The sequence below is a fragment of the Silene latifolia genome, chromosome 7, assembly GCF_048544455.1.
Source record: "Silene latifolia isolate original U9 population chromosome 7, ASM4854445v1, whole genome shotgun sequence".
NCBI lineage: Eukaryota > Viridiplantae > Streptophyta > Magnoliopsida > Caryophyllales > Caryophyllaceae > Silene > Silene latifolia.
In genome coordinates, this window is record NC_133532.1 from 102,797,093 (window position 1) to 102,807,414 (window position 10,322).

General features: G+C 38.9%; 1 protein-coding gene across 1 annotated transcript; it reads left to right on the forward strand.

The window, feature by feature from the left end:
- Positions 1-2,202: 2,202 nt before the first annotated feature.
- On the forward strand, positions 2,203-3,470 carry LOC141590441 (uncharacterized). Its single transcript, XM_074411033.1, has 2 exons — positions 2,203-2,668; positions 2,803-3,470. The coding sequence occupies exons 1-2, from the start codon at positions 2,203-2,205 to the stop codon at positions 3,468-3,470; spliced, it is 1,134 nt and encodes a 377-aa protein (XP_074267134.1).
- The last annotated feature ends 6,852 nt before the right edge of the window (positions 3,471-10,322 follow it).

The window sequence follows — 10,322 nt, forward strand, 5'->3', positions numbered from 1 at the left end:
GACCAAAAAACCCCATTTTATTGCAAAATTACTAAAGATCGCCCCTAAAATACTCATCTCGCCCCTAAAATTCATTTCTTTTTCCAAGTTTGCCCTTCTCTCTACTTTTAACTCTCTAAAATTTGTTTTTTTCCGGAAAAATTTAAATGAGTGACGGAAATCCTTTTTTTAATTATCTCTTTAATTCGTACAATGATGATAATTCGTACAACAATGATGGATATCGATTTCAAAACGATTGGAATGCCGAACAACATTATCGCTACAACGATCAACAATATAGTTACGGTAACGGTGAAGGTAGTGGTTATGGAGACGGTAGTAACACGGGAAATTACGAGGAAGCTGAAAATACGCAAGACAATGAAAACACGCAAGAGAATGAGGTAAATTTGACGCATTTTTGTACTTTTATTTTTAACACGCGTAGAACATTTTCCAGAAAAAATGATTTCGTGTGAGATTCACGAAATGGCCCAGGAAAAGTCGTCCAAAAAACACGAAACTGCCCAGACCAATTCGTGTAAAATACACGAAATGGCCCAGGCTCATTCGTGTAATCTACACGAAATGGCCCAGGTTTTTTCGTGTTTTTTACACGAAATGGCCCAGGTCATTTCGTGTTATTTCACACGAATGGTCCCAGGCTGTTTCGTGTAATTCACACGAATGGACCTTTTTTTTTTAATACGTTTTTATGTTTCTTTTTATACGTTTTTTTTTATATTTATTATACGTTTCTGTGTCTCACATGAATGGACTTTTTTTTTTTTTTTTTAAAAAAACGGTTATTGGATTTAATTAGAAAAATTATAAAGATCCCGGTGAAGAGAATGTTGATTACGGTGATATGTTTGTATTTGAGCATCCGTTTAACACATTTGAAGAAGCATTTGATCGTTGTGATGAAGTTGCATATGGGTTAGGCTTTCATTTGGTAAAGGCTAAGTATCACATGGAAAAGAGTCCTCCGTATAAAATAGTGAAATGTGAGCGATACGGACCGTATAATAGCAAGGCTAAGGATCCCTTGAAACCGCAAAGAAAATCGAAGACCAAAAAATTTATGTGTCCATTTTCATTAAGAATGATTAAAAAAGGTGAAGGTGTGTGGGTTGTTGTTCCGAAGTGCGGGGTTCACAATCACAAGTTTGGAAAGTTTCTAGAAGGTCACAGGCGTAGAGCGAAATTTACTGAAGAACAGAAAAAAGAATTGATTAAGCGATATCGGCGGTCTCACGTGAAACCGGGATGGTTAGACATGCTTTTACGCTTCGGTATCCGGATCAACCGCCCCGATTAAAACAAATTTATAATGAGAATGCCCGATTGAGTGCGAAGGATAAAGATGGGAGAAATAGTGTGCAATATATGTTGCATTTAGCGAACCAAGCTAACTACCTTAGTGAGTCCGTCAAACATCCTGAAACAAAAAAAACTTACACATGCTTGGTTTGCTCATCCAGAGGTGGTGCAGATGTTTAAAGCGTGGCCAAATGTTATTCTAATCGACTCCACCTACAAGACAAATAAATACGGTCTTATATTGGTTCAATGTGTAGGTGTCACACCTGTTGGAAAAAGTTTTTTTGATAGGTTACGCATTAATTGAGAATGAGGATAAAGAAGGGTATAAGTGGGTTTTGAGAAGGTTAGAGTCATTGTTGGAACTAGGTGTGAGGCCAACAGTCATAGTTACGGATCACGAGCGTGGTCTAGTTGCTGCACTTCCTGCTGTATTTCGTACTTCCCATCATTTCTTGTGCTTATTTCACGTATACACCGCAACTGAGGCTAGAGCAACGAACATGGAGAGGAATGGTAATTTTGGGAAAGCTTTAGCACACGGTGCTTGGAAGAAAGTTGTTGAAGCTAAAACATTTGATGAATGTACCATGGAGTGGAATGAGTTGCGGAAAAAATATTGTTGTCATCCTGCACTTATCAGTTATCTTGAGTTGACTTGGTGGCATAAAATCCATATGTTTGGCAAATGCTTTACTAATTTGGTGCTTCATTTTGGCAACACAACTACGTCTAGAGTTGAGTCCGCTCATGCTCAATTGAAGATGTGGTTAGGATCAGCTGAACTTACTCTTGACAAAAGATATGGAAACGGGCTGATGTTATGCTTCACGGGCAACATATTGAAATTCGTAAACGCATTTGGAAGATTCTATAAGCAAGACAGTTGTTACTAATATGTATTATGGGAATATATTTTCAATGTTGAGTGGAAGAGTTTCGGCGACCGCCATTGAAGCAATGTTAGTGGAATATAATCGTGGGACTGATTTGGGTTATTATTTGGAGGAGAATTGTGGTTGCACATTATGGACGACCCATAAGCTATTATGTGCTTGTCGGTTACATACAGTTTTCCATGAAGGTAAAAGAATTCATCCTGATGATTTACATGTGTTTTGGTCACGGTTAGCCTACACGGAATCCAGTCATCAGCGTTCTCGCCATAATGATGTGATGGAGGACCTTTTCGATAAAGTTCGGGCTTCCCACCATTCGGTCCAAAGAGATGTAATTGAGTCATTGTTCACTAAGTTGTATCCTGAGGATGAGGTTATTGAGGAACCTGAAATAAAAGATACACGTCGTGGTCGTCCAAGGAAGTCCAATACCCGTAATAAATCTGCTTTCGAATATTCCAGACGTAGTTACCCGAAATACGACAACCATAAATTGAAGGTATGTTAATATTTAATGTTAATATTTAGTTAATTTTAATTTTTAATAATAGTTTTTGTTTATATTTTTACTTAATTAATTTTTAATGTTAATATGTAGGTGATGGACCCCCCCTTGAGCTTAATTATGACTATGTAACAGACGTCGGTCTTTTCGATTATCAGTATTGTATGCCTGAGGCGATCATTGATGGTTTTTTAGGAGCTTTTAACCCGGAGGGTGATGGTCATTGTGGTTTTCGGGTTATGTCGCATGCAAAAACAGAAAATCAAAAAAATTATCTCGAGATGCGAAAACAGTTGATGGTAGAGTTGCAACAGTTAATCTATATGACTATCTACTACGGTGAGCGAAACAGTGCTTGTAGACGAATCAAATGGGCTCATCATACACCATGTCAAAAGCCAAATTGGATGGAAGTCAATGATTTGCATGGTTTTGCAACATTGTTCAACTGGACAATATGTTTCGTGACTCTCCAAGTTAACCTACGCGGTGATCGTGTATGGACCGGTTCTACTACGTACCTACCTCTACGACCAGTTCCAGGTGTCAGGGCCCCGTATGGTATTCTATGGATTCTTTTTACAGGTAATCATTTTGTGCGTCTACGCATGGATGATAATTGTGCCATGCCTTCCATAAGCAATCAGTGGATCAATAATCGGCATGATGACGTCGAGCATTATGAAAACATTTATACTGAAAGACTTGATTTGTGGTGGCAATTTGTATTTTCGGGTATTATGTTTAACCCGTTTACTTAGTTATTGTAATATTTTAGAAATTTGACATATTAAACTTAGTTATTTGTAATTTGTTTTTAAACATGTCCAACCAACTAATATTACAAGTCCAACCAAATTAAAATTACAAGTTCAACATCTAAAAAAAAAAGTCCAACATCTAAAAAAAAAAGAAGTCCAACATCTAAATAAAAACAAGTCCAACATCTAAAAAAAAAGAGGTCCAACAAAATAATAACAAGTCCAACAAAATAAAAAACACAAATCCAACAGAATAAAAACCACAAGTCCAACAAAATAACAACTAAAAGTCCAACATCTAATAAGTACGCCTACTAGTGGTAGGCTCTGATCTCGACCACCTTAGGTCATCATCGCGGCCTCGACCTCTGCCTCGTCCCGACTCGACCTCCTCCTCATGACGACCCCTACCACGTCCTCCGGATCGTCTGCCTCTCCCCCTACTACCCTCCACAACCGGGGGTCGACCAGTGTACGAACGCATCTGAGGATGAACATTCCTTAAAAAGTTTGTCACTTCTGCGGTCACTGCAGGGTCTTCAACATTGTCGTAGTGCGAAAACCTCTGAATAAGAGACTGTCCAACCTGAAAATTACGATAACAAAGATATTAAAAAATACCAAAAAAAAAATGTGCGAATTAGTAAATAAAATTAAATATAGTTACCGTAGTCGGAAAGTGGGACCTCACCAAGGGCACTTGATCAGCATCCCGAGGAACATTCATCACGTAAGGATGCGAATGTGAGACAAACCACTCCATATATCCTACCCCATAGGAATGTGGTGGGTGAGCGGGTATCGACACCCTATCCAAATGTGTCATGTGCATCTTCCAATTATTCCATGTGTAGTCTAAATATGCCTTTGTCATACGCACATCATAGGAAATGGACTTCACCGGACGGTAAACCTTGTCGGGTCGTGCCATTGGGGTCGGGATGTTCGCATGTACCCAAACCGTCGAAGACATCGATCTGGCTGATACGGCTCAACAATATCAATAAATCTCAACAACCCGTGGTAAACACTACGCGGGTGCTCGATCTCCGGGTGGTCGTGCGATCTCCAAGCTACCGTCTCAATCGGCATCATATCAAGTCTGCTCTCACGATAGGAAACCAAAGCTCTCCCCCTCACGCTTTGCACCGTAGTAGTGGACCACAACATAGCTCTAGGTGCACCCGGAGGGGCCGTCAAAGTAGCCATTGGCCTAAATGCCGGAAAGTACTCAAAAATCCAAGACTGCAACAAAGTCAAACAACCGCACAAACCTTTACAATCAGACCTCGTCGCGATCCCCATTTGCCTATATAGATAAGCAAGTGTGCCGGCACCCCAAGCACGTCCAGCAATACTACCAACATCTCTAAGCATCGGGAAAGTGTTAGCTCGCACTCTATCACTCGATTTATCAACAAATAACGTCGAACTCAATAAATGCATCAAGTAGCCCTGAGCCTCCGATACCATTCCCCGCTTGTCTCCTTCAACCAAATCTTTCAAAGCTTTTTGTAAAATCAAATTTCCCTTGTAAATCTTTACATCCTTATCAGGTCCCCACTGACTTCCCAACTCCGCCTCAGTCATACCCAACAACTCCGACACGCCAAGTATCGGATGTGCCATATCTGCATCAGGTATGCTACAAGGAAATCCATCAATCTCGATCCCAAGAATCTCTTGCACATCATGTAATAATATCGTCATCTCACCCCATGGCATGTGGAAAGTGTTGGTGTCTGGCTGCCACCTCTCAATAAAAGCACACAACAATGGCATGTTCAAATGTTTATGCATGATGTTGGGCAAATGACTAATCCCCGAATCCTCAACTAACTTCCAAGCTGGCGCCGACAATTTCCATGAACGAAGCTCGGCCAAAGATCGCTCTCTGGTATATTTAGTCAACAAATGCTGCAACTGAGGCTGACTCCACAAAAGGTAAGATATGTGTCCACCAAAACTCGGAATCAAATCCGGTATTAATGGTCCTCCCGGTGTTGGCCCTCTCAATATCCAACTAGTATCTTTCCCTCTAGCCCTTACTTTCCTCCGCGGCTCAGGAATCGAAGTGCTAGACCCCTCACCATAGACCTCAAATCTACCATGGATCCCCCGCCTAACACGTAAAGCAGAAGTAGCCTCCACATTTCCCGCCTCCACATTTCCTGCCTCCACATTTCCCGCCTCCACATTTCCCGCCTCCTGATTTCCCGGCACCTCATTATCCATCACCTCATTTTCCATCACCTCATTTCCTACCTCCTCATCTTCCTCTTCCTCGTTTTCCGACCCCTCATAATTTCTCATCTCATCCTCAAGCTCTTTCTGATATTGCTCGAACTCGCCACCTTCATAAAAATCAGTCTCAGAAGGTATAGAAACTTCTCTCGAACCAAAACTAGTACTACCCATCTTGAAAGTAAATTTCCGGCGAGCTGAAGCATGAAGTTTGTTTCGACGTTCATCACCATCGGCCATCTGCATTAACGAACAATTTAGTTACGTAAAATTACAAATAAAATGCTAATTTAAACGTAATAAAAAAAAATATTAAACTAATTCAAATCTAATATTACAAATAAACTAATTCAAACGTAAATATAAAAATAAAAAACGTAATATTCGAAGTAAAAAATAGAAAAAAAAAAAAAACAAAAGTACACGAATTAAATAAAATTATTTCAAACACCTAATTTACGATTTAAAATAAGGAAAAAAAAATTAAACGGATTAAACTAATTCAAATCTAATATTACAAATAAACTAATTCAAACGTAAATATAAAAATAAAAAACGTAATATTCGAAGTAAAAAATAGAAAAGAAAACAAAAGTACACGAATTAAATAAAATTATTTCGAACACCTAATTTACGAATTAATATAAGAAAAAAAAAAATTAAACGGATTAAAAAAAAAATATTAAACGGTTTAAAAAAAAAAAAAAAAAAAAACGGTCCATTCGTGTGAAATACACGAAAATGGCCTGGTCCATTCGTGTGAAATACACGAAAATACCCAGGTCCATTCGTGTAAATCACACGAAAAAACCCAGGTTTTTTCGTGTATTTCACACGAAATTGGCCAGGTTGATTCGTGTATTTCACACAAATGGTGCGTCGTTCCCAGAAATTGTTGCGTTTACAGGTTCAGTTCGTTCTTTTTTTTTTTTTTTTTTTTTTTTTTTTTAGTTTCCGCATTCAATCAAACACAACAAATCACAAACAAACAACCTAATTTTGGCTCTAATCATCACAAATCTATACCTAAATCAACCTATACATAAATCTATACTAACCAAACAAATTTAATTGGGTTACAAAACAAAATTAAAAAACATACCTTCTTCTACTTTGGGAGGAATGGAGGACAAATCCGTTTGAATTTTGAAGCGATTTGTTGAACAAAGTTGTTGAAACGATTTTTAAATTTTGAATTTGAAAACAAAAAAAGGGGGAAGTTGTTGTTGTTGTTGGGTGTTGCTGTGTTCAACGTGAGGAGTGAGTGGTGTGTGTGTTTTTTTTTTTTTTTCAAAATTTAATTCTATTTTTGAAGCGGGTTTGAAGCGGTTTTGAAACGGTTTTTAATAAAATACGAAACTCGAGAAGAAATAAAATACAAACAAGTTTTTGCTTATTTATTGTTTAAGGGCAAAAAAGTAATTTTTAGGGGTGATATGAGTAAAGTTAGGGGCGATCTTTAGCAAACCCGTTTTATTGTTGAAAAACTGGCCAAATTAATACTCTGTACTCCATACAATTTCATATTCACATTGGGCTTTGAATTCCTTGTATATTAATTTGTTACACTTCAACAATAACCACAACAACAGAACCTTAATCCCAAAAAGATTTGGGGTCGGCTGACATGAATCATCCTTTAGAACCGTCCATGGGTGAACGCACACCACAAAATGCGAATAGAAAAGGGAAAATGAAAAACAGGGAGAGCGAAAAATGTACTAGAAAGTCAACTAAACTTAGAGGTTTTAAAATCGAATTCCGGATCTCTTTTATAAAAACTTAAAATTTAAATCGAGAGAAAAGATTAAAACGATTTTGAAAACCGAAATAGAATTAAGGATCCGGAATGCCTTAAAAGTAAACCAATTAAAATATATAAGAAAGTGGTCGGTAAAAAAGTGTAATAAAGGAGGGAAGAACAAATAATTTAATTTTTTTTTAAATTAAATAAAAACACTAAATATGTCAAAACAAATATCAAATACTAAAAATCCACATGTATCCTTTCCCTCCATTGTGCCATCTCCGTCACCATACTCTCCTCAAGCCCCAGAAATCTCATATCGTGCTCTATCACTCTCAACCATGTATGTCTCGGTCTTCCTCTACCTCTAAGGACCTTTTTTTGTTCTCCAAGTCTCCAGCTTCCTAACTGGTGTGTCCATAGGTCTCCTTCTCACATGGCCAAACCATCTTAGTCAGTTTTCCATCATCTTGTCCTCTATTGGCGTCACTTTTACCTTTTCCCTAATCACCTCATTCTTTAATCGATCTTTCCTTGTATGCCCACACATCCACCTCAACATACGCATCTCCACCACCGCCACACTCATCTTTTGAATGTGACAATGTTTCACGGCCCAACACTCGGAAGCGTAAAGTAAGGCAGGCATAATTATCGTGCGATAAAATTTTCCGTTTAATCTTTGGGGCATATCTTTATCGCATAAAAACCCTGAAGCACTCTTCCATTTTAACCATCCCGCTTTAATTCTGTGAGCCACATCTCCGTCTAACTCCCCATGTTTTTGAATAATAGATCCTAGATATCTGAAAAAATCCGACCCCTCAACAACATTCCCATCGAAAATAATACTCACCGCCTCAGTCGATCTCAACCTCGCCACTTTAGTGAACTGACACCTCAAATACTCCGTCTTACTCCTGCTCAGCCTAAACCCACGAGTCTCTAAATTCTGCCTCCACAGTTCCAACTTTCTCTCCATGTGACACCCCCTTACTCCAAGTGCCTTACCAGGACCACTTAAGGTATAAGAATGTCACCATCTTGGTTACCCGAGTCAATGATAATCAAATGACAATGAAGAAACATAATTTAAATAACAATATAGTCTAAAGTGAATACATGTCCCAAGGCCAAAACTGTTTAAAAGTACAATACAAAGTTCTCAAAACCCAAAAGTATTAAACGACTAAATCAAAACAGCGGAAGACTCTAAGACTGCCTCGTGGTGACTTATCCCAGCTAAACCAAGCGTATCTTCTCATACCTGTTCAACAACTGCTCACCATCCCCGAATGGATCACCATCGTTTTTTTAAAATAATTAACGGGGTCAGTACTAATTACACAATCAAAGCCACAATAAAACAACTATACAAACAGCTCACACACAATCCCAAGTCTCCACATAACTGACTACACACTAAAGTGTTTAGTCCTACCAGAGTACCCATCGCAACAGGTACTCCTCACCGCCAGTGGGGGACCGCAGTCGTTCCCGCCTAAGCGTCGCTCATCTCCATCAAGCGATAAACCAATGTTCATTACTGTGCACATCCCTTCTGTGGCGGGTTCCACAGAAGGCGAATTAAGGGCGTGAAGCCACTCCCTCAAGTGACTTCACTCAGCCAGGGACGCTCCCCGAAGATCACAGACAGTTATACAGTAATCACAATACTTCTATCAACAACCACCAAATCAGAATCCAATACGATAATTACTCAACAACAACAATACTAACAACATTAATATCAACCATGCCATGTAATTAATACCGAGTAGGGAAACCCGACCTGGAATGCAAACACCGATAATAGACGATCAAGCAGCTAACTCAGAATCTCTCCTCAACGAATCCTCCTCCTATACATACATACATACATACAATCACATAAACCACCAAAATCCCCAAATTACCCAATTAGAGTTTAACCAATTTTAACAAAACAATATAAAAATTATATGTAAAGCTTACCCTCGACACAAGGATCACAAAGATGTAAAGAACGGCGAAAACCGAAACTCCTAACTCCGGGATTTGCTAATAATCCGGCGAGGATGAAACAACGTAACTTGAATCTTCTCTTATGTGATTTTAGGTTATAAAAAGTGCTTAAGGAAAAAGGTGACGGAATATTATATCAATCCGCATTATTAACAAACCCGTCGAAAATCACCCGTTAACCGACTTACTCGATCGAGTGACCCTTACTCGATCGAGTGCCAAGCTTACTCGATTGAGTACCCATCAGGCAGACTACTGTTTTACGTAGTAACATACTTACTCGACAGAGTAAGCCCCACTTGATTGCGTAGAAACATACTTACTCGACACATAAAACCGTAGTATTATAGTCTTCCCTCCTTAAAAAGAACTTCGTCCCCGAAGTTCAAACCACAACAAAACAAAAACACACTAACACCAACCCGACAAAACAACATAAAAAAAAACTCGACACAAAACTCCAAAACACACCTCCCAAAACAAAACTCAACCCGACTCAATACAACCACTAACTATACCAAAACTCACATAAAACATGCAAAAACTCTATGCGACCATCTCCTACCCCCCTAAAAGAAGAATGGTTACGTCCCCGGAACCACACATACATGATCAAACAGAGACGGGTACCGGTCCCTCATAGCCTCTTCCGCCTCCCATGTAGCCTCCTCAACCTCATGGCTAGACCAAAGAACCTTAAGCAACACCGTCTCACCATGTCTAGTTTTCCTAACCTTCCGATCAAGAATTTGTTTAGGCACCTCAAGATAAGACAAAGACTCATCCAGCTCGATGTTCTCTACCTCTAACACATGTGATGGATCACTAACATACTTCCGCAGCTGAGATACATGAAA

Excerpts from the sequence above, each read along its gene's own strand:
- LOC141590441 (XM_074411033.1), top strand. The coding sequence starts at position 2,203 with ATGTATTATGGGAATATATTTTCAATGTTGAGTGGAAGAGTTTCGGCG. Across the intron at positions 2,669-2,802 it reads TGCTTTCGAATATTCCAGAC|GTGATGGACCCCCCCTTGAG; the intron begins GTAGTTACCCGA and ends GTTAATATGTAG.